This window comes from Piliocolobus tephrosceles, chromosome 1 (assembly GCF_002776525.5).
Source record: "Piliocolobus tephrosceles isolate RC106 chromosome 1, ASM277652v3, whole genome shotgun sequence".
NCBI classification, from domain to species: domain Eukaryota; kingdom Metazoa; phylum Chordata; class Mammalia; order Primates; family Cercopithecidae; genus Piliocolobus; species Piliocolobus tephrosceles.
The window spans coordinates 158,140,207-158,165,599 of NC_045434.1; the positions used below are offsets into that span (position 1 = coordinate 158,140,207).

Sequence of the window (25,393 nt, forward strand, 5' to 3'; positions counted from 1 at the left end):
TGAGCTGGAAGTAGAACCCAGCTTCCTTGTTAAATGCTCTTTCCTGAAATCATACTGCCCTCCCCTTGGGAAAGAGAAGGGAGTTGGTGGGGAGGGGGCGGTCAAGAGAACTACCAGTAGTGAGCACCTATATATGCCAGAGACTGTGATGGGATTTATACTTTATTTAATTCATACACCAGCTCTTTCAAGTCCATATCAATTACTCTTCTATTTTCCATATGAGGTTAGAGAGGCTCTAAGTGTTTTAGTAGTTGATAATGGCAAGGTGACAATCTTTAAAGAAAATGGTGCTATCAATATTAGAAAGATGTTGCTTATGACCCCAACCAGCTACTAGTTTTGAAGATGGAACACAAGGATGGATAAGCGCTCAGACACCCCAGTCCTAGGAAGACTGTTCAATAGCTTGCCACATGTCAAGAGCCAAAGATCCAGTCTATCCTTACATTACCACCTTCAACCTATAGCTCCAAATATATACAACTAGAAGCACAAGAAAATGACTCAGCCACCCCATTCTGACTAGCTAAGCATCAAGCTCTAAGCTATGGGCCAGTCAATACCATTTAAATAGATCATGTGCCAAGGACAAATCAAGTAACAGAGTGGGGACAAGAGGGAGCAACCACTCCTGAGCTAGAGAACCTGGTCATAGGCCTTGATGGTGAAGCTTTGAAGGAAGAGGCAGGCCAGGGGGCTGAGTCTAGGATGTATCTGTCTATTGCAACCGAGCAAGCAGCTATCCTATCACAACATGGGCATGAAACCCACAGACATGCTAGTTGGCTAGGAAAACCACCTTAGGTAATTGATATGGTTTGACTGTGTCCCCACCCAAATCTCATCTTGAATTGTATCTCCCACAGTTCCTATGTGTCGTGGGAGGAACCTGGTGGGAGGTGATTGAATTATGGGGGCAGGTCTTTCTTGCGTTGTTCTCGTGATAGTGAATGAGTCTCACGAGATCTGATGGTTTTAAAAATGGGAGTTTCTCTGCACAAGCTTTCTCTTTGCCTGCCACCATTCATGTAGGACTTGACTTGTTCCTCCTTGCCTTCTGCCATGATTGTGAGGCCTCCTCAGTCACGTGGAAATGTAAGTCCATTAAACTTCTTTTTCTTCCGGTCTCTGGTATGTCTTTATCTGTAGCATGAAAATGGACTAATACAGTAATAGATACATATACCTCCTTCCACAGGTGAGCAAAGGGAAGCTCAGAGTCAAAGTAACTTTAGAGCCCATGTTTATAAGCCCCACACTGCACACTTCCCTACTAAAGCTCCAACCTGGTAAAGAAAGCCATTTGAAAAGGCAAACCAGGACAAAAGATACATATATACACACACACACATATATACATATATACACACATATATACACACATATATATATACACACACACACACACACATATATATATAGTCTGTCAGCACAGAGAACTATTTGCAGTTGGAAATGGGCCTCAGTATTTTTTTTTTTTTTTAATAGTAGGTTCCCTCCCTTTCTGCTGCCTATGGGAGCAATTTCCAGCCCCTTCTCCAAAAGAAACATTTGGCTTTCTATAGAGAACTTCTGAGACCTCTTGTGACTGAGTATGGTAGAAGGGGAAAGAGGCCCTCATCACACCCACCCCAACACTCTCATGGGGAAGCTGAGGTTGAGCCCCTGTAGATCCATTTATTTTAGGCGGTATTTGGTTCTGAAGCAGTTGTTTCAGAAATTATCCCCATGAGCCATCAATAGTAGCGTTCGGCGGCTCTTCCAGGGTGGCCTTGTCTCTTTTAAATTTCATTTCCTGTTGGAAAGGATAGACAGGTAACTGGTTAATGCCAGTGACTGGACTCATTTAACAGAACACTGGGAACTGAGTGTGGCTGGGGAGCTGCAGTGGGACTGATGGGTGGAACAGGGCAGCTGGGTGAAGAGGAAGGCATTAAAGCCCACCAAGAGATGGATTGTATTTTACTGCTTTTCCACGTGAGGGAACTTGCCCCACAAGAGGAGGGTTTATGAATGCACTCAGTTGTCACAATGGACATGGGCCTTGGACTTGGCCCTGAGGCCTTGGTGGGAATCCTGGCACTTCCCCTCCATCAAATCCTTTAGCCCAAATGAGCCTCAGTTGCCTATCTGTTCTATTGCAAAGGGTGGTGTGAATTCAAATGATGCGTGCAACCTGCTTAGCAAGTGCCTCACACCCGGTAGGCATTTATGCACCATAACTGGGATTTGAACCCAAATAATTTAATGCCATGTTTCCTACTATATGTTACCTACTGCATGGTGTTATGCAATAGATAAGGCAAACCCTGACTTTAAAGAGGCAGCATGAAATAGATAATTTCAATACAGCGAGGTAAGGATTCTGATCAAGATAGACATAGGCTAATATGGTACCCCATAATTTGGAGCACTGTTGATGGCATGGTCAAAGGGGTTGATGGAAGGATTTGTTAATCATCTGTCTCTTCCTCCAGGAGGTCCATCAAGGAAGGAATACTGCCTGTGTTATTCAGAAGTATGTCCATTAGGGGCACTGTGGAGACATGGGGAGGGAGGGAATGTTAAAGGTGTGCTTAAGTAAAAGAGGAGTTAGCCAAGTGAAGAACAAATCCATCAGAGGAAGCTGCATGAACAAAGGTATAGAGGCTGGAAAGAGAACAGTGTGTTTAGGGAATTGGACACAGGTTATTGAAATAAATTGAATATTGAGTATAGGGACTGGAGGTAAGGTAAGAAGAGTCAGTAGGGGTAAGACCATGGAGAATCTTGTGTTGCCAGGCTAAGAAGTATGTCACTTGTATGAATGAACACTCAAGTGTGGAAGGCCAGAATGGGATGATTTATCAGAATCTAAGATATCTACCCCAACCCTAAAATATGCCTGCCTTACCAGACTGTCGAAGTACCCATGATATTTTAATATCAAGCTCAAAGTAATAACCATATTAACCCAGAACAGCTATCACTTCTTACTCTCCAATCAATTTATCAGATTTGCTGGCCAGGTGAATTTTTACAACAGCCCTATGCAGTAGGTGCTTTTCTTACCTCATCTTACAAATGAGAAGACCAAAGCACAGATAGGTTGAGAGGCTTGCCAAAAGTCACACAGGAAACACACAGTGGAGTCAAGATTCAAACCTAGGCAGTCACCCTGGCTCAAGTCCATTTTCTAAACCACCATATTATCTCAAATCTATCTCCCAGACCACTATTATTCTTGACCTGAGTGTATCACTTTAAGCCCATTTGATAAACTTCTAATTTCCATAGCTCTATTCTTCAATTATATAATTTTAATTTAGTTCTTTTGAAATATGCCTTTTTTGTCATATTATCTTGCACTTGCCCCAGGGTTTCTACTTTTTCACCATGGATCGTTTTAAACATATATACTCTGTCAAATTGGTCCACTGTTTTTAGTTTCTAAGGTATGAACTTTTCCATGTGTTTTGTCTGCTGACCCTTACTAACGGTGGCTTTCTTCCCCTCTCTTGTAGGCATTATAATTTTTTTAAGTAAGCTCAACATCAGCAGGAGTTTGCCTTTTTTTTTTTTTTTTCTTTTTTGTGGTTTTCATTTTTAAAGTTTTGTCTTTGGTGGAAAACCCTCATGCATCAGGATGTTCAGACATTTTTAAGAGCTGGTTTTAGGTTTGCTGCTGTCAGTGTCTCCTAGTATGATCAATTCCAGGCCAAGTTTTTATGTTACCTTCTTGGTTTGTGGCTTGTGCAATACCTGAATAGAACCCCAACCCCATTCCCACATGTAGTACAGGCTGAGGTTTTGATTTCTCATGGGTGATCCCAATGGCCCAAGGTGCTTGATAGATTTCTGTAATCACATCCTCAGCAGAATTTTCCTTATTTCATACTTAGGCCAGTCATTCTTCATTCATATCCTAATGCAGGAAGTTTGTTTCCTGTGGCTCCAATTCTTATCCCCATGGGATACCGAAACTCCAGGCCCCAGGGAGTACACATAGTTTCCAAATTATCATGGACTCTTTTGCTTAATTCCTCCTCACAGATCATTGTTCTAGTATTGAACTTGTTCTTCATTTCTGGAGCCTAGGGATTTCACCTCTTTGTGTACCAGCCTGGCAATGGATTATTTTCTTCATTGTATATTTCACTAGTATCTCTCTGTGATTGGAAAAAGTGTCTCTTGAAAGCTCAATCTATCAAATTGACCAGAAGGCTTTGATTATGCATTTAGCGATCAGTCTTTCCAAATAGTCTCTGAGTTCATGGAGGACAGGGGCCTTTGTCTGGTTTGTCTTTATATCCTAATTTTCAGAGTTCCTAGACCAGAGCAGAGGAATCAATAAGGTTTTGATTAACAAATGATCTTCCTCTCTCATTCAAAATGGAAATTAAAGAATATACACTAATTACCTTCTAGAGAAAGATGATGCCAAGCATCCTCACACCTCCAGAAAGCCATCCACACTCTCTGGAAGTCTGTGTTGAACAAACAAAGGAGTTTGGGGCCTGCCTTTATCCTTCCCTTCGGCCAGCAGGTTCATACTATTGACACACTTCTTTCTTGATGGGCAACTACTACTAATTACAGTGCTGGTCTGGTAGAAATTCCAAGTCTGGCAGGCTGGGTTCTAGACTGCTGACTCTGCTGCCTTTCTTAGCACACACTGATGCTTTTCTATTGCCATCTGATCACTAACATGCAGTGTGCAATGATATAATTTTTCTGTTGGCACCATAAGGAACTTGCAGAATAAGTTCACATGAAAGCACCCAGCACAGTGCCTGGCACAGAGCAGGTACTAAGTTAATGTTCAGGGTCTTTAATTTCTTCTTTTCCATTAAACATATTCTATAAATATTTGTTGAAAATCTTCTGCTTTCTAGGCATTATGGTTGGTGCTGGAGGTGGAGAGGAATAACATGTAGTGCCTGATTTAATACTTAATAGAAAAATAATGTCAAGTCAAATTTCACAATAGAAAAAAATATTCTAAATGTCCTTTGATTTAAGGTGAAAAGATATCTCACTTCATTCCACCATCCTAAAGTGCCTAGTAAAGTATAACCAGCAAAAAAACTTCACCCATTGCTGTTTTATAAAATAAATTCATCTCTTCTCAGAGAGGAAATACAACTTACAGTGAATGTATTAGTGGGTGTATTAGTTTGTTCTCATGCTGCTATAAAGAACTGCCCAAGACTGGGTAATTTATATAGGAAAGAGATTTAATTGACTCACAGTTCTGCTTGGCTGGGGAGGCCTCAGGAAACTTACAATCATGGCAGAAAGTACCTCTCACAGGGCGGCAGGGGAGAGAATGAGTGCCCAGTGAAGGAGGCAGCTCCTTATAAAACCATCAGATCTCATGAGAACTAACTCATTATTATGAGAACAGAATGGGGGAAACCACCCTCATGATTCAATTATCTCCGCCTGATCCCTCTCACAACACGTGGGGATTATGGGAACTACAATTCAAGATGAGATTTGGGTGGGGACACAACCAAACTATATCAGTAGGCAATAGAGAGCTGATCATAAAAGACCATTTATGGCAATGACTTTTGAGCTCCTTTTACTACTGTAATCTCAGAACTTTAAATCATGCCTGAACTAAAGTAGAAACCCAGTAAGTTTGCTGAATGTATGTGCACACATATGTATGGCTATGGCTTCTCACCAGGTAAGATGTGACTCATCATTCCACACACATTTATTGAGAATTTCCTATAAATAAGAGTTTGTGCTAGATTTTGTGACGGAGACAAAAAAAAAAAAAACCTACCCACAAGAAACTTCTAAGCTTAAGGGTGAGAGAGGTGAGGTGGCTGGGCACAGTGGCTCACGCCTGAAATTCCAGCACTTTGGGAGGCCAAGGCGGGCAGATCATGAGGTCAGGAGATCGAGATCATCCTGGCTAACATGGCAAAACCCCGTCTCTACTAAAAATATAAAAAATTAGCCAGGTGCGGTGGCAGGCACCGGTAGTCCCAGCTACTCAGGAGGCTGAGGCAGGAGAATGGCGTGAACCTAGGAGGCAGAGCTTGCAGTGAGCAGAGATAGCGCCACTGCAGTCCGGCCTGGGCGAAAGAGCCATACTCCATCTCAAAAAAAAAAAAAGGGGGGGGGGCAGTGTGGGGAGGTGAGATAGGTATAGAAATTATCATAATATCATGTAGAAAATGTGAAGAGAAGAACAGAGAAGGGAGCTATGGGAGTTTCAAAGAGGGAAAGGCCACTTCCAGCTGGAGGGATTAGACAAGACTGGATAATGTAAATTTTATGCTTGGTCTTGAAGGAGAAGTAATTTGTTGCCTTGCAAAAGGAGGAGAATGAGTATTGGCAAAGAAGGAAAGGCAATCTAGGTGAAAAGACGAAAGCAGAGAGGCAGAAAAGCACAGGACATATAAGAAATCGAAACTTGGCTGGAAATGCGTAAAGGGGAATAAAGATAACTAAGGCTAGAAAGGTAGACTGAGCCAGACTGCAGGGGTTTTGAATGTGTCCTGATATACCACTCCAGGATATAAGGTCTTTATAAAATACCCAATGCTTAACATATGGTGGGGCTTAATTAATGCTAAACAACAATCTCCTAGCAGAAACCTGTTCCCCACGTGCACAAAGGAAGCTGCCATCCTTATGCATAGGCAATTATAAACATTCCAGATACTCAGTTCTGAACCCTGCAAGCACATCAAATGCTCATCATGAAAGGTCACCGAGCAAACAGCTCTGATCAATCCTGGCTTGGGCTGAATCAAATCGTCTAAATAAGATCCACTAGATGTAGTGTCAGAAAGGTCAGAAACGACCCTATTTCACATCTTGAAGCATTTTTACCATGTGGAACATTTTAGAGGAAGAAGAGAAAGGAACGAGGGGGGAAAGAAACTCTCCAGAAATAATAGAATCCCAAGTAATTCAGTGTTAAGTGATCACAAAGTAAGCTGGGGATTTATTTTGGCCCCCACCTCCTTGCAGTGATCTGAAAAACAGTTGATTTCAAAGAAGGTCATGCCAGGATTAAAAACAGAGTTTCCCACCTCTTTCCTCACCTCCCCCGTGTGCCCCCACTGTGTACCTTTGTTGAGTTCACTTGAAATGTTCCATGATGAGGTAGGCACTAATTCAGCACTGACTGACAGCTCTGTTTCTGAAAAGAAAAAGAAGGGAAGGGAGAAAGACAAGGGCAATATTAAATATAGTAACTTATGGGCTGTTCAAGGCATTACAGATTTCCAAAGGGCCTGTCTTTGGAGAGAGACCACGGCAATCCCATAGCTTATTAGACTGGAATGGAGGTTCTAGATGCCAGTAGAGGTGCCTGCATTTTAGATGCCATCCAAATGAACAATCTATGGGCCAGATTTAAAGATTTTTACTTCAAAACACTGGCTTGAAAATTAAAATGTAAAATATTACATTAACCCTCTCAACATCACTTACCATCAGAGAAATGCAAACCAAAACCACAATGAGATGCCATCTCATACCAGTCAGAATGGCTATTTTTAAAAAGTCAGGCCGGGCATGGTGGCTCATGTCTGTAAACCCAGCACTTTGAGAGGCCGAGGCAGGTGGATCACAAGGTCAGGAGTTCAAGACCAGCCTGACCCACATGGTGAAACCCCGTCTCCACTAAAAGTACAAAAATTAGCCCTGCATGGTGGCATGTGCCTGTAATCCCAGCTACTCAGGAGGCTGAGGCAGAAGAATTGTTTGAACCCGGGAGGTGGAGGTTGCAGTGAGCTGAGAAGGTGCCACTGCAATCCAGCCTGTCTGACAGAGCAAGACTCCATCTCAAAAAACAAAAAACAAAACAAAACAAAAGTCCAAAAATAACAGATGCTGGCAAGGATGCAGAGAAAATGGAATGCTAATACATTGTTGGGGGAATGTAAATTAGTTCCGCCACTGTGGAAAGCAGTTTGGAGATTTCTCAATGAGCTAAAAATAGAACTAACATTCAGCCCAGCAATCACATCACAAGGTATATACCCAAAGGAAAATAAATTATTCTACCAAAAAGACACCTGCACTCGTCTGTTCATCACAGCACTATTCATAATAGTGAAGACATGGAATCAACCTAGGTGCCCATCAACAGGGGACTGGATAAGGAGAATGTGGTACATATATACCATGGAATACTATGTAGCCATAAAAATAATGAAATCATGTCCTTTGTAGCAGCATGGATGCAGATGGAGGCCATTAGCCTAAGCGAATGACACAGAAGCGTAAAACCAAATATCATGTGTTCTCACTTATAAGTGGGAGCAAAATCTTGGGTACCATGGATATAAAGATAGGAGCAATAGGCACTGGAATTACAAAAGGACAGAGGGAGTGGGGCAAGGGTTGGAAAACTACCTATTGGGTAGTATGTTTAATATCTGGGTGACGGGATCAGTGGAAGCCCAAACCTCAAGATCATGCAATATAATCTTGTAACAATCCTGCACATGTACCCTCTGAATCTAAAATAAAAATGAAACTTGCAAAAAAAAAAAAAAAAAGAACAAGGGCAAAATACACCTTGCCCTAAAATACTGCATTAACAAGAAAACAAATCTGCAGAAATGACCACACATAATCAAACATAAACTCCTTTTCTTGTTGAAAGACCAGTCTTAGACTAATAAATTTAATAGCCTTCTTATGGAAGAACAACATTGCTCCTGTAACTAACTTCACTGGTCGTGTTTGGAATTGGTAGCATTTCTGTGAATAGAGAAATTCATTTCTCTACATTGGAACTTTAGGTCAAGACAAATGAAAGCTAAGTATTTTAATATAGAGAGTCATTTGCGGTAAATAACTTAAAAGATAATTTTCAAAGCCATCATGAATTAAAGCAAACACACAAATCAATAATCTAAAGGACATAATACACTATGAAGTACTTACGGACTGTTAGAAATACTTACAGGCTGTTAAAACTCTTAAATAATAGACTGTAATATGCAAATAATGTTTGTTGTTGTTCTTTTTTTTTGAAAATTTAAGCCATGCTATTAATATATTGTAATGGGGTTATCCTAACCTTCCCTTAGGCTATGTCTACACACACACACACGCACACACACACACACACACACACAAACGCACACACTCCGAACATTATTAGAGAATATTAGGACTGGACAGGACCTTGGAGGACCCAGGGTCATTACATATAAGGCATATAAGCTGTCAATCCCTCCCGCTTCAATCCAGTGTAGGCATCTTTAATCAATCATGGCTCTGTTCGCCTGTTAAGCCTGGGATCTGTCATAGAGTCCTTTAAGCACAGTGCTCTAGGTAGCCACTAAAAATGGATCTGAGACAGAATGCAGGATGAACTTTATTAAGTGGAAGAATTGCAATTCAAACCCAGGTCTCTTTGACTCTAGCACTCCACACCTTCTGGCAGCCCATGCTGACAAGTAGTCAAGCCTGTGAAACCTGGCTTTTTTTTTTTTGCACCTTACCTCTGGCCTCACCTTTTCACAGAGATAAGCACATTTTTTGTATTTCCATATTTACTGATGGTAACTGTCTGCCAAATGGCCACATGTCATCGTCACTGACTAAGCTTGAACAAGAACAGGATGTTGACCCACTGAGACCTTGCAAAGGTGTACTTCTAGTTTATCTCCCTGCCACAGCAGAGACAAAAGGATTGTTTGGTTTGTGCAGACCTCCTTGGCTTACCTCTTTCCCAGTCCTAGAAACAGGTGAGAAAGAAGTAGACGAACCACACATACCCTCCCCACCGACAATGGCCCTGGTTTCCTCCAATGTCCTGAGCCAAAAATAGCATAGACTCTTTTAAGGGGACCAGAAGTCATGGCAGGGATCTTAATTTCAAAACATGAAAACAAAAAGAAAATTTTACTCAAGTAGGAGAAATGCTTAATACAAAGCCACAATGGAAAGCAGTGCTTCTGTTATCAACCCCTTGTTTGGGGAATGGGTATTTTGTGCAGGTGATTTCCCCAGGAAGAGCTAATTGTCTACATTTCAGGGCCTTCCACATATGACTCCAACCCCAGCTCCACTCTGAACCCCATGCTGCTGCCACCCACTTTGGCTCTTTCAATAATGACAGCCCTTGTTTGCAGTATTATGGACTGCTGTGGTTCACCTATGAAAAGGCTCATCAAACACTCCAACACCCAGACTTCAGGGAGCTTGGGGATAGAAGGCTGGCAGCCAAGGCGGCATTTCAGGGAAGGAAGCCTAGGTTGGAAAGTGGTGGGATTAAGAGGAACCTTGACAGCATTTACATGCAATATTTTCATAGCTTCATCTTACTGCTGTTCACAGTGAAATTGCCAGAAATATAGGTTTCATTTTACAGTGTTAATTTTATAGACAGTTAGCTATATGTCACTTGGTGTTTCCAAGCTGAGTTGAATTGCTGATTGAATATAATTTGGGACTGATGACAAATGAATAGATTCTTGGCACCGCTAACAGTGAAATTGTTCCCCACGTGTCCCTGGACACTAATTACCACTCAGTTCTCGGGCTGTAGCAAAGATAATTTCAGTTCACAAGATCATGAAGTGATTGTGCTGATTCTAGAGAATTTTGTTCTCTGCCTCAAGATCCATTCCTTTAGATAACCACGTGTTCAGCTTCTCAGATAAAATGATAATAAAAACAGGTAAAATATTTTAAAATATGAATAACTTCCCTGAAAAATATTATCTTCCAAGGCATATTTTTAAAAAATAAAGTCTGATTATTTTATATAGAAAGTTGAATATTAACAATCTCCCCTCACGAAGTGATGTTTAATAAGTTTTTTTCTTCACTGAAAGAAAAACTGAAGTTTGAGAAAAATCAAGCACATGTCAGCTTGAACTCCACCAATTCCGTGACCACCAGTGGCTTCAGAGAGACATGGCCGCAAGTTTTGGCCCTGGAGGAACTTCACTGACGGATTCCTATTTGCCTCACCATTGGCAAAAGCATGAGACATTTCCAACTATATTTACCACCAGCCTGGCAGCCTCTCTTCACCAAAAGCATTATGGTAATAGCAAATGTGTATGTGCCATTTAGAAGACAGTAGAATATTTAATGGAAATATACACCTAGATTTTAATACTACTGTCTGACACTTACTAATTTTGTGATCATGAGAAACTTACTGAACATCATTTAACTTCTATTTTCTCATCCATAAAATGGGAGCAATAAAAGCCATCTCAAAGGACTGAGGTAATGATTAAATAAACGACCAAAAGGCTCCTGTACAGTGTCCAGCATAGAGACTCAAGGGCTTTCATACCTCTCCTTTGTCTAGTAAGGCAGATAGTGTCCATCCTCTACATGGATGTACTTGGTTAACTAATAAGTCACTGTCTGTATTTGAAATAACACATTTACCATGCTCTTAGAAAGACACTGCATTTCACATGCCTCACTAATCCAAGCCAATCTTTTCATTTCGTGAGGTTTTCCTGAATTGGTCACCAGTTCTCTAAGAACATAAGTGTTTTTATATGGTTTTATCCAATTTGAGCAAACCAAGCATGTTTTAGAAAACTCCAGCCCTTATCTTTCTCGACCTCTTTTAGGAGGGCAAACCTCAAAAGCTATTCTCCTCCCGATTTGATCAATAGGAGCTATTATCTTTGCAGTTTCTCGGAGGATTGACTTTTTGGCACTGATTCTGCAAACCATAAGGTTTTGGTATTTAAGCCTCAACAGTGGGAGTGTTATTTGGAAGGAAGGAAAAAATAAGCCTTGAATCCTCCTCATTGATAAAAGCCTGTGCTCTCTGAAAGGATTACTGGTTCATCTCAGCAGTTGGCAGGTAGAGACCCAACGTTCACAGGATGTGGAAGCCCTTCCAAGAAGCTCCCAGCCATGCCACATCCTGTATCCCCGATTCAGTGATGCGTGAGGTTACACAGGCATGCACAAACTCACAAAACCAGCGGCCAGTCCAGTAGCTGCAAAGGCTGAATGCAAGAGAAGCAAGTGGCTACCCCAGCGCCTTTCTTGACCACTCACTGAGTCTTAGAATGTTATAACTGGGTGGGCCCTCAAGGCCCAGGACATATTTATCAAATTATATTCTTTGGAGCCACAGGAGTTTTGGAGCTATTTATAGAGGAATATAAGAGGATCTGGGGTTCCAGAGGACAAGACTACAGGCTCTAGACCCTCCTTCAGAAGGAACAACTCTACTTTTATCTATTTTATATATTGTTGTGTTTACAGGTACTGGGGAAAATGCTCCAATGTTTTAAATTTTTAAAAAACATTATGTCATACAATCTCCTCACTTTTCAGACGAAGCAAGTGAGGCCCCTGGTAGGGAAGTGGCTTCGCCAAAATCACGGAAGTTATGAGATAGAGCCAGACTTTAGAGGTGGCTCAAAAGGAAATACATGCTGACTTCTCACTGAGCTCCATGTTCTGCTGTGTATAGCCATAAGATGTGGTATGTACCCTCAGAGGCCGACCTTTGAGAGACACTCAAGGAATTTCCAAGCAGCCAGGGTCAATCACATAGAAGGGGCACACTTTCTTCCTATGGTAAAAGAAGGCCTCCACTTGTGATCTTTTGGAGGGTGGCGGGAAAAGAATCAAAGATGTTGATGGCTTTAAGACTGTTGCTTCTCAGTGTTACTTTAGACGTTGTTTGGTGAAGGCTGTTAGCCCTGTTTCTTTCCTCTCCATAGTGCCTCAGTGGAGAAGCCCATAGCCGGGTAAATTGCCTTAACCAAAGGCACCTATTGAAAAAGTAAGAGTCTGCTGTAACTTAAAAGGACAGGCAGGCTACATTCCCCAGTAGTGCAAGGAGGTCAGTCAGCCTGAGCCATGCTCTAGCCCTATGCTCACAATTGCCCCACCTCTGGGGTCCTGAAGGAGGGGGCCTCTCCACGCTAGGGATTCAGCTGACTTACTGAGGAGAGAGAAAATCTGGAGTTTTCTTCATTCTTTACAGGATAGTCAGGACTGGACAGTACTATGCTCAATGTCTACAAGGATCTTCTAGTCCTCAGTGACCTCAAATTTGGATTTCTGATGTAATCTCTAAATAAAATTATCAATATAGTCACAAAGAAAGAAGATGGCACAATCCTGCAACCTTAAACCCCTGCTCAATTACAGTCACACTACCTATATTGCAGTATGAAATCATTTTTTAACCACGTAATTACTTTGTAATCAGCCTAATTATTATATATGTGATGAATCCACTACTTTGTTGAAGAAAAATTCATAATATAGCAAAATTTGTGCTATTATTTGTATTTTTATATGGTGAGATCTGCAGGAAAAAAAAAAAAAAAAAAAAGGAAGGAAAAGGTGCCTAGGTTTTGTCAAAGTCCAAAAGACTCTGCTTGTGCTCAGAGATCTTCTCAACCTTCAACAGTCTAAAAGGTAGGTACCTTTATTACCTTCATTTCATGATTGATGAATCTGAGGCAGAGATATGAAGGCAGCTGCCCTATCAGTTTGTCGGGGTAGGGAGGGGGATCGTCATCAAATCCAGGAAGACTGAGAGCAGAGTCAGAGTATCTTCAACTGTGCCATAAGGGGGATGGGGGAAGGAGCTGAAAGACATAACCACTTGCTCCCTGGCTTAAACCCCCTTCAGCCCCAGAGGTCCCCCGTGGAACTCTAAGCTCTGCAGTACATAGCTGGAAAACCAATACCAGTGGGCAAGCTCCTAAACGATCAATGCTTGTTTCACCAATTCTAAAACCCCCAAAGGATGGCAGAGCACATACAGGCAGGAGATGAAATATTTCTTGAATTACAATTAAATGCCTTTTTTATTTTCTCTTTGGAGATACTGTTCTCTTTTCTAAATCTGTTAAATTCATCTTATAGATCACATGCAGTTCTTGTATGTAAAGAAACTATGCTACAAAAAGCACCACAATGACACACATCTTTAAAGTGAATAAAAATAGTCTGTATTCTTGAAAACTATCTCACTTTAAAACTATCATACTTGGGCTCTCTTCCACAGAACTATAGAGATTCACTCGTTCATTCATTATATATGCATATGTATTGGCACTTTCTATGTGTAAGAACTCGGATGAAAAAGCTCAAACCAAGCCAGGCGCGATGGCTCACGCCTGTAATCCCAGCACTTTAGGAGGCTAGGATCACAAGGTCAAGAGATCAAGATCATCCTGGCCAACATGGTGAAACCCCGTCTCTACTAAAAATACAAAAATTAGCTGGGTGTGGTGGCACATGCCTGTAATCCCAGCTACTCCAGAGGCTGAAGCAGAAGAATCGCTTGAACCAGGGAGTCAGAGGTTGCAGTGAGCCAAGAGTGTGCCACTGCACTCCAGCCTGGTGACAGAGCAAGACTCCGTCTCAAAAAAACAAAAGGTTGAACTGGTCCCTAACACCTTCTAAAACCTTACAGTCTGGTGGGAGAGGAGTACATGACCACAAACAGGCAATTATAAACAGTGTGATGGGGTTAACAATAAGACCTGACAGAAACAGCCTCCCCGTCCCCTAGCCACCCCCCTACCACAATGAGGCTAAAAACATGAAGAGTACTGAATAAAACGTCACAAGGAAATAAATGATGCATAGCTGAGATGGAAAGAAAAGGAAATTCTTGGTGCCAAAAAGGATAATAGAAAGTGGAAGCCGATGCTGAAGGTGCCTATGAATATGGGCCCTGTGGTCTAGGGGCTGCAGTTTTAATGTTCATTTAATAATCCAAGATGTAGCCCTAGGCCAGAGCGAAATCTGAGCTTCCTGCGTAAAGCCTTTACTAGAGCCTGGGAGACCTGCCTTATCGTGGGAAGGGCCTGGAAATACTTCTCCTAACAGTCCAGAGAAGCTGCTAGGACTCTTGAAAGTCCACTCAGGACTTGGGTGGGGTTGGGGGGAAACATCTCCATAAGACATCAAAAGGCTGTGTAAAGACCACAGAGATTCTGCATACCCTTCACCCAGTTTCTCCCAATAGTTAACAGCTCACAGAATTATGGTATAATGTCAAAGCCAGGAACTTGACATTGTTAAAATATGTGTATATAGTTCTGCCATTTCATTGCAAGTGTAGATTCGAGTAACCACTACCACAGTCAAGATAAAACAACTTTGTCACCACAAAGATTTCCCGCATGCAACCCCTTTGCAGTCCTACCCATCCCCCTCCTCCCAACCATTCCTGACACTGGTAACCCCTAATCTGTTCTCCATTGCTGTAATTTTGTTGTTTCAGGAATGTTGTATAAACAGACTCATTTAGTATGTGACCTTTTAAAAACTGGCTTCTTTCACTCAGCATAATGCCCTTAAGATTCATCTACTTTGTTGCATGTATCAATCATTTGTTTGTTTTTATTGCTGTGTGGTATGGACATGCCACACTTTGTTTAACCATTCGCTGCAAACATTTGGTGGTTTCTATTTTCTGGCTGTTACAAATAAAGCTGTCATGAACCCATGCATAGACTTCCATGCTAAATTATTTATTCCTGTAAAAAGGAAACTGCATTTAGAAGGAAGGAGTTGTATGTAAGAAGCAATAATAAGCAAATACATTGGGAAATGTGTTTAATATTTTTAAATAAGGCTTGGCTCTAAAAGTAAATATGTGATAAGAGGTACAACAGAGGTAGGCACAGGGTTCTAAGACATCACTTAGGAAGAATACATATTCCCGTTTGGGGAGGAGGAATCCCAAAGGATGGGAGGGTGGTCCTTTGAAAGATTGTTCTGGGTTAAGAGGAGACCTAGGTATTAGAAAGACCATGGCACATTGGAGGAAGTGCAAATAATTCAATAATGGTCTCACTCCACTACAGCCAAGGCAACTTTTTCCAATCCAGGGCCTTCTAGTTCTTTTGTTGTTATTTGCTTGTTTGTTTGTTAAAGACAAGAAACATCCCAACTAGTTACTAAGGAGGCAGGATCTCCTCAGGGACAGTGGAAAGTCCTAAAGGAAATTTCAAAATGGTTCATATCTTGCTCTTCCCCAAGGAGAAGTCCAAATGAGTGAACCCAAAGTTAACACTCCTTCATTCATCCATGGTGCCACTGGGGATTCAATGGATGCTTAGTACAATAAAAGAATTGGTTTATTTCTGGCCTCAGAAGAAGCTGACAAAGACAGAGTATAAAAGGGAGGAAGCATACTGAAGAATGGTTCACTCAGAAACTGGTCTCAGCTCCCTACAGAGGTTCCATTTCATTTCCTTTCAGTAGCTGTGGACACCTCAGGTTTCTAATGACATCAACAAATTTTATTCTTTTTTTTCCTATTTCCACTTGACTGCCATTCCTTACACATGCTTCCCTTGAAAAGTGCCTCCAGGCAATTTTTTCTTCTTACTCATCCTTCTGTGTCATCTGTCTTTGTCTTATGGAGTTTGCCATTTCATTTCCCCCTTTGTATGGCCCACGTACATTTTCATTTCATATTCTATAATCCATTTAATAATAAAAGTCTATTACCTACTAACTGTCTCTGGCCAATTTGAAGTCACATGCCACTCAAAAGAAACAACAGACACAAGGAAAATGCTTTCACAGCTGCAATTCCATGACAGCCTGAGAATTTGTTCTTGACTCTTGAAAAACAAACGAAGTCTTGGTTAAGTCCTATATACAATGGGAATGAAGTTATACTGGGCGTTTCCTAAAGCCATAGTATATTAGCAAACAGTTTGGAAAACTATATGGCCACAAGGAGCTACACAACTCCTTATGCTCATTTGGAGTTTAATGATATTAAATTCATTCATTTGTTCATTGATTTATCCATCCATCCATCCATCCATCCATCCATCCATCAATCCATCTAACAAATATTTATTGAGCACCTATTCCGTTCCAGATTACCTAAGTGCTAGCCAGGTGCTGGGATATAATGGTGAACAAAATCAAGACAGTTCTTTACTTCGTGGAGCTTATTTTCTGGTAGGAACACAGAGAAGTAAACGAAAACTTAAAGTATAGTATGACAAATGCTGTGATAGGGACCTGGGAAGGACAAAGGGCTTAGCACAGTCCTGGAGGATCTTGTCCTGACCAAAGATTTTGGTGATGAGCCTTGCGTGGCTTATGGCAAACCAGATATTTAGATAGACATGGGATCCTGGATAATCTAATTTCCTCCTTTGAATAAAACAGAATTTTCCACAACAAGTAAAGAGTGAGCTGAGACCTGGTGAGGATATCACCTCCCCAAGAAAGACTCTGATCTTCATAGAAAAGATGGTCTACAGCGGGTACATCTTCACCTGTCATAATCACCTACCTGTCTTTGCCTGCAAACTTGGATACTCAAAGGAGCCTTCTATTGGAAACAGGGAATGCCTCCCTCAGTTTTAGTGATTTGGCCTTGGCCATATATATATCTGTATTTCTGCATTAGTCTGTTTTCATGCTGCTGATAAAGACATACCCAAGACTGGGAAGAAAAATAGGTTTAATGGACTCACAATTCCACATGGCTGGGGAGGCCTCACAATCATGGAGGAAGGCAAAAGGTAATTCTTACACGGCGTTGGCAAGAGAGGCTGAGAGAGAAGCAAAAGCGGAAATCCCTTATAAAACCGTCAGCTCTCCTGAGACTTAGTCACTACCACAAGAACAGTATGGGAGAAACCATCCCCATGATTCAGTTATCTCCCACTGGGTCCCTCAACACATGGGAATTATGAGAGTACAATTCAAGATGAGACACATCTTGGGTGGGGACACAGAGTCAAACCATATCAACCTCCTAAATTGATTCTTCAATCAAAACTGAGTCTTTTTTGCTTTTATCTCCCTAGCAACATAAATATCTGCTGGGAATGGAGGGTTAGCCTAACGTACTTGTTTAAGACGTTCTAAACTTTCGGTTCCTTTTGTCTTTCTAATTTACACTTAGCCCCTGCAAAAGATAAAATAATTGTCCATTCAACGTGGTACTGGGTACAGGTTAAATTATTTCTGCTCCAACCTGTGTGATTAGAGATGAATGACAAAATAGAATATGTAAAACAGAATATGTTGATGCACAAATTCCATCTCCTTGAAAGATTATAACACTAATATCAATAAAAATATTTTTCATGTTGGGATCTCAAACAGAAGGATGCTTCTGATTCACACTATGTTCAAATCACAGCAAAACAACCATGCAATTTAACAGGAAAGAAAATAAACCTCCTAATTCAATGATATTCAGTTTACTATTGAAAAGATGAAAAAAACAAAAAACAAAAAACCCTAGAATTACCCTAATTTTCTACTTTACAATTTTCCACTTAATTTTATGTTCCTTTGGCCACCAGTGAGTATGTTCTTCCTTTCATTCTTCTTAGACAGTAACCTTCTTGAGAGGGAGGGTCATGCCTCATGCTTTCATTTTGTCCTGCCTGACTACTAAATGATCCTGGAATAGGTTAGATGGGAGGCAGTTCAGCACAAGGATGAAAGATGTCAACTTTGTATTGTTCGAACACAAATCCCAGCTCTGTTACACACCAGCTTAAAATTACTTCATACCTCTAAGCCTCAGTTCCTCATTCATAAAATGGGCATAATAGTAATGACCTTGCAGGACTGTTATGAGGCTTAACTAGGATAATATTTGGAGATGACTTCAGTATCCAGCAAATGGTAAACTTTTAGCAAAGTAGCAGCTGTCACAATTGACTCAAGACTTTTTTAAAAAAATAAACTAATCATAGATACAGAAACTAACCATAGATACAGCCTGAAGGGTGTTTAATGCAGTGATTCCCAAACTCAGCTGGGGAGCATGTTAAAAAAATGCTGATTTTTGAACCCCTGCCTCTAAACTATTGAATCTCCCCAGGTGAGTCTTATATAACCTGCAGCCTAGCACTGATCCTCTGCAAATCACCAGGGTAGGGAAACCCAGATAATATGTCTGTAAAAATAACTGAAAAACACAAAAAGCTTTAAATGAACTGAGAACTTTAATGTAATTTAAGAGTCTGGGGGAAAGGGAGTTAGCCAACTAAAATGTTACTTTTGTTTTTATCATAAAATTTCAATATGGGCAGCAACCGCAACATTGAGACAGCTCAATGAATATTAACCAGCAAAAAAACTGGTACCTCTTGAACGTCTTTCAAAGCCAAATATTTATGTCTAATTGAAGGTTCTCTTAATTGATTGACTACTGAATTAGACAACTATACTTTTACATAGAAAATTATTTTCCTGCAAAAAGCAGGGTAGTATTGTCTTAGCCATTCTCTATTTTACATAGGATTTCAATGGCTGTGATGTCTGTGGAGCCCTCCATTAAATGGGCAAATTGGGCAAGCCCTAAAAATGTGCAGCCATCCTACTCTAGACATAGATGGGGAGAGAAACGAACCCTTTTTCAGCCCTGATTCTCAACCACTTAAAGCATTCACAAAGAGAAGCCCACTTTGGCTGCAGTTGAGAAAGCTATTAAGATTCCAAGCACCTTACAGTAATACAAGTACCTTGTATTTAGGTAGCACTTTTCCTTTCAAGAAAGTTCGTACACAGAACAGACATTAGCTCATGACTCCACATGCAAAGGATCAAGGCCTGAGATAATCATACCCTGGGTTGGACTTGAAGAAACCCAGACTCGGGCCGAGAACTTGCCTAAGGTCCCCTGACATGTCACCAACTGCCAGAACATAGCCATGATCTCTCCTCACCCAATCCTGGCTCCATTCAGGCTCTCTACTGCACTGCTGGTAAAGCCCCTTTCCCAGTTTTTGTTTTTGTCTAACACCCTCTAGCACACTGTTAATTCAATTATTTCAAAGCTCCAAACCGTGAGGCGTGAAAGGGGGAAAAAAAGAACTATTTTCAGAAAAGTATATTGAAAGTGTAATTTGTACCTTCTGGCTGTTCCTGGAAATCAAGTAGTTAAGTTAATGGGATTGAGGGACTCCTGGATTAGCGGAAATTATCTCAATCAGAGAGGTAATTTTAGGAGGATTACTACTATCCTGCAAGATAGTAAGATGGTTTTGCTGCAGCCATATTAGCTTGAGCTTGTAGAATCTGGATGGCTGGCAATGTTCAAATACTTAATTCGCCTAGAACTGCACCAGTTTAAAATGTTTCGCCTGTCTGGACTGGGTTTCCTGCACCATGTCATTACTGATAGCCTGGGGAGATCAAGAATTAAAGTTAAATTGAGGAAAACATTAGCAGAGCATAAGGTGGGACCAGAATCTCTTCTCAGAACCTCTTAGTTTAATTTCTCCCTCTTCTGAAACCCCACAGTATTTTATCTGTTCCACCCTTAAGAGACTTTGCACTTTGTAAGGTGATCTATAATTTATTTGGGGGTACATCTTTTTAATAAGACTGTATGCTTCTTGAGGCTGGGCATGAGATTTTACTTTCTTCTACATTACTAACAGTATCAATGTTGCACCGAACTCATAGTAGGCATTCAATAGACATTTTCTGAATGCATAGGTGATATGATAGCTGCATGCTTTCTATGTCATCACATTTATTCCTATAAGGTAGTGTAGTAGACTGTAAAATGCCCACAATTCATTCCTCCCTGTAACCACATCTTTTTGTATCTCCTCCAATGAAGAGAGGGAGTATATTTCTGTACCATTGAATGGCTAGTATTAGCCATTGCTTTGGCTAATACGATGTGCCGAGATCACCTTAGCTCAGTCCAGATCAGAGAACTGCCTAACTAACCTTTTTTGATAATAGCTATAATAACAAATAATAGCTCATTTATTCTTGAGCTAAATAAATGCTCATTGTTTTAAGACACTGCATTTTGGGGTAATTTACTATACAGAATTATTTGTAGGTAATACATGTCCATTTACAGATGAGAACTCTAAGGCTTAATGAGGTTAAGAACTAATCTAAAGCCATAGATTAACAAAGCCAGGATTTGAAATCCAGTCTTCCTGACTGCAAAGCCCATAGTCTTCCACTACATAAACTGACCAGGTTTCAAAAATCCTTATGCATTCAGAAATAAATTTGAGAAACTAAAGGCAAAAGACAAATGGAGTGAGGAACTTACTTTCATTGCTGTGAAGTGCTACGGAGAACTGCCTACTAGAGTGAGTCATCTTAGTCTGACAGGGTCCTGTCTTGGCGGCTCATTTAATTAAAGTTGAGAGAGGCAAAAGTACAGGAGGTTTCTTTCAAATGATGATCTGGGAAGAATGATATTCTCACATCCAAAAGTACAGAGTTCAGCTAATAACAACTGCTACTGAAGCTTGGTGATGCAAGTCATTCCCTAATCCAATACGTATTTTTTCATTATCTTATTAGAAAAAATAATTTTCCATGTAATTAATTTTGCAACTCCTTTTCATTAGCCATCAATCTGCCAAGACTGTTTTGGCTTTTAGATCTGATGGAAACAGTTCGACTTGGTTGCCAGGTGTCGATATCTACATCCAAAACGAAATGGCGTTCCACCTGCAGCTTTTACAAACAACCTAGGCATGGGAACTTTCACAAAAATGCAAGACCATCCTTTGGATTTGCCAAAGATCTGCTCATATGTGGAAAGGGAGGGCTCTCCCTCCTCCCAGAGCTATCAGCATTTCAAGAGGCCTTTCCAGTCAACTGCAGTGAACAGGAACGACCAAAGCTACTGTGCACTTGATGGATGAGGCATCCTGTCGGCTCCTGTGTATCTCCTTCTGAGATGGGCAACTTGATCTCTGGCTGATAAGAGGATGCTCAGAGGTGGTGTATACTTTTCCCATATGGAATGTGGTCATCCATTTTCAGTCAGGGATGACCGAGGTATTTGGGGGAATTTGCTGTGGCTGGTGGAAGCACTTGGGAGAGAGAAGCAATGCGATGAGTTTCATTTTACTACCTCTCCCTTGAGTTCATAGCTCTCCCACACTGTGAGCTATTCCACTAGGAGGACACCTCTTCTTTGGGCCTTTCCCCACAAGCCTTCTCCATTGTCCCCATTTTTTCTGACCTGCTGCTTCAAGGTCCTTGTAGTGTAAAGACCTTTTCAAAGTTTGACACAAAATCTAAAAGTTTTTAAAAAGGTAATAAATTTGACTGTATTAACCATTTATGCCTCATGTTCCATTATTGTAAGCTAAGCACGTGAGAGTTATTGATATCCTACTGCTCAAAGTCCCCGCCAAGGTCTGATTGCAAAAATTCAAAACATTGCCACTTAGGCATAAATGGGTTATTAATATCAAAAGACATATGTCAAACTAGGGAGACAAAATTATTGCAGCTCCAAAGGCAAAGGGCTACAATATAGTAAGCAAAATTTCCTACCAATCAGTAAGAAAAAGAATCCAAGGAGGAAATAGATAAGTGGACAAAGAATCTCTTCTCCGAGTGCACAATTTACAGATACGGAAATGTAAGTGGTTTTTAAACATATGAAACATGATAACCTCACTGATAATATAAAAATGTTACTTAAAACTTCAATGAGATGTTATTTCTCCCCAATCAGATTGTAAATATGAAGAATTTGATAACTCACTATATTGAAAGGGATATGAACAGTCAGGAAAACTTATATCAAAAGCAGCACAAATTGGTACAACTTGACAATATCTATGAAAATTTAAAATGTTAGTAACTGTGTGAACACCAATTCCACTTCTAGGAATTTAATCTGACAGATGCCCTCAAACAGATATGGAATGATATTGTTACAACATTTTCTTTTTTGTTTGTTTGTTTGTTTGTTTGTTTTTTGTTTTTTGAGACGGAGTCTCGCTCTGTCGCCCAGGCTGGAGTGCAATGGCTGGATCTCAGCTCACTGCAAGCTCCGTCTCCTGGGTTTACGCCATTCTCCTGCCTCAGCCTCCCGAGTAGCTGGGAATACAGGCGCCCGCCACCTCGCCCGGCTAGTTTTTTGTATTTTTTTAGTAGAGACGGGGTTTCACCGTGTTAGCCAGGATGGTCTCGATCTCCTGACCTCGTGATCCACCCGTCTCGGCCTCCCAAAGTACTGGGATTACAGGCTGGAGCCACCGCGCCCGGCCTGTTACAACATTTTCATGGCAGTATTGTCTATAATATAAAAAGATTGGAAACAACCTACTTGTCCAGCAATAGCAGACTACCTAAATGAATTATGGCTATTCAAAATTCACAATGAAATACAATGCAGCTGTTATAAAACACAAGGAAACTGTACGCACTGTATTTGGAACAATCACCAAAATAAATCATTAGGTTTAAAAATAAAAGCAAAGTACTCATAGTGTGTATACCACAATATAATTTATGCAAAAACAAAAATGTGCTTGTGTGTTCTTATACACATATATGCAATGTATAATATGAATTATGTATGCTGTGTATGCATATTCTTACATGTATAAATATACATCTTTATAAAATATCTGTAAAAGAGATGCCCCAAAATTGGGAACAGTGTCTACACCAGAAAAGGGGAACTGGTGGTTGCAAGTCAGGGGCAAGAAGGATGTTTTACTGTACATCCTTTTGCACTCTTAAAATTTTATACCACGTGCAAAATAGGAGAATTTTTATTAAAAGGAGTTCAGTTCTCAAAGATTCCTCTTTCAAATGACAAGTGTTTCTCATGAGGTATGCCTGGGGTTTTATGGAACTCCATAGAAGGAGCACCTCATAAGAGCAGGTAGGAGGGTAACAAATGAACATCTAAGGTTGCCAAGGGATACTGACCTTTGAGTTGAGTTTTAAGGATGAGTAGACATTAGCTACGTAGACAAAAGGTTTTTCTGCCCCAGGGAGCCATATTAATTTGGGGAACTATAAACAGTCCCTTAGGTATCACTGCATGTCCACTTGTATATTTTGAATACTGATCTTTATATCCTTCGTGCTGGGCACTTATTAGGTATCTAATATTTGCTGACTCTGACTGGCAGGCAGAAAAAGACCTGAGTTAAGAGAGCAGAATCTACCCTAATGGCTCACAAATTCATAAGGGGTAGTTGTGACGGTAATGAGCAGGAAGAAGAGGCAGGAAGAGGAGGAGGAGAACTTCAGCAAAGTCTACATCCGTTAGCAGAGCAGTCACACTAACAACATATTATCTATCCATGATAGTTTGCAAAGAACATTTATACATTTTCACAAACATTTGCTGATGTGTTATTATCTCCATTTTAGTGATGACAAAACCAAGGATTAGAGGGTGATGTGCCAAATGTCACTCCTAAAAAGATGCCAAATTGAATTAGAACCAATAGTTCTTCCCCTGTTCATCAGTGGCTTCTGTTTAAACTACCAGTAACCCAAGCCTTTTACTACAATGTGTCTATACAGTCCATCTCTTTAAACACATATACCCTGAGCAGAAGTCTGCGTTAAATAATTAGCCTGGCCTGACACAGTGGCTCACACCTGTAATCACAGCACTTTGAGAGGCCTAGGCGGGCGGATCACGAGGTCAGGAGTTCAAGACCATCCTGGCCAACAAGGTGAAACTCCGTCTCTACTAAAAATATAAAAATTAACTGGGCGTGGTGGCGTGCGCCTGTAATCCCAGCTACTCAGGAGGCTGAGGAAGGAGAATTGTTTGAACCAGGGAGTCGGAGGTTGCAGTGAGTCAAGACTGCACCACTGTACTCCCGCCTGGTGACAGAGTAAGACTCTATCTCAAATAAATAAATAAATAAAATAATAATAATAATTAACCTATTCCACAGATATTTGTTCCATTCTCTGCTATTTAATGTATCACACAGCACTAACAGACTCTGACATATACAAGGGTTGTGGGTCGTTTTTAAGTTCATAAAATAGAAACACATATCAAAAGAAATACTTCCCAAAAGTTATAGTGTTAAAATATAAGGTCAGGGATTTTGGTCACACTAGACAGACATTACTACAGGTGTTCACATTCTCCTTTCCCATCGTCACATCATGTTCTCCACACTGAATCATGAAATGTGAGTGGTAGAGTTAGTCAAGCGAGACAGGTGACAGAAAAGAGAAGGGTCATTGCATTTCATGACAACCATATTAGTGATGGTATACTGGCTTCTACAACACCCTTAAAGGTTAACAGCTACCTTCTTTGTTGCAAAGACACCTCGAGGCCTTACTTTCTTCTCCTTAAAGAAACTCAACAGCATTAACCCCTGATGTTTTCCAACTTCCCCAGGTGGCAGATCACAAATAATTAATGTAAGAAAAGTGATATCTGCCACACAGATAAACCAAACACAGCCCACGTTAGACCTGGAAGACAATGGGCCCATATGGGCGAAGAAGACCTGCCTCTTTCTGTCTTTCCCTGGAAAATGGTTATTTTTCTATACCACCAAGTAATGCCTTTGTTGGGGCCTCACCAGCCAGTGTGACATCATTCCAAATGCATATATGGCAAACAGGCAAACTAAGAAGGGACCACTTTGCCTTGACTTTGCAAAATAAGATCTGCATATCAGCAATCTGGCAACCCCCA

General features: G+C 40.7%; 1 protein-coding gene across 1 annotated transcript in view; it reads right to left on the reverse strand.

Annotated features, from left to right (window-relative positions):
- The window catches only part of ROR1 (receptor tyrosine kinase like orphan receptor 1), a 411,963-nt gene that overhangs the window by 168,700 nt on the left and 217,870 nt on the right, over positions 1-25,393 (reverse strand). Inside the window, exon 2 of the mRNA XM_023210339.1 lies at positions 7,079-7,150. Coding sequence (XP_023066107.1) covers positions 7,079-7,150 — 72 coding nt within the window. The remainder of the gene's footprint in view (positions 1-7,078; positions 7,151-25,393) is intronic.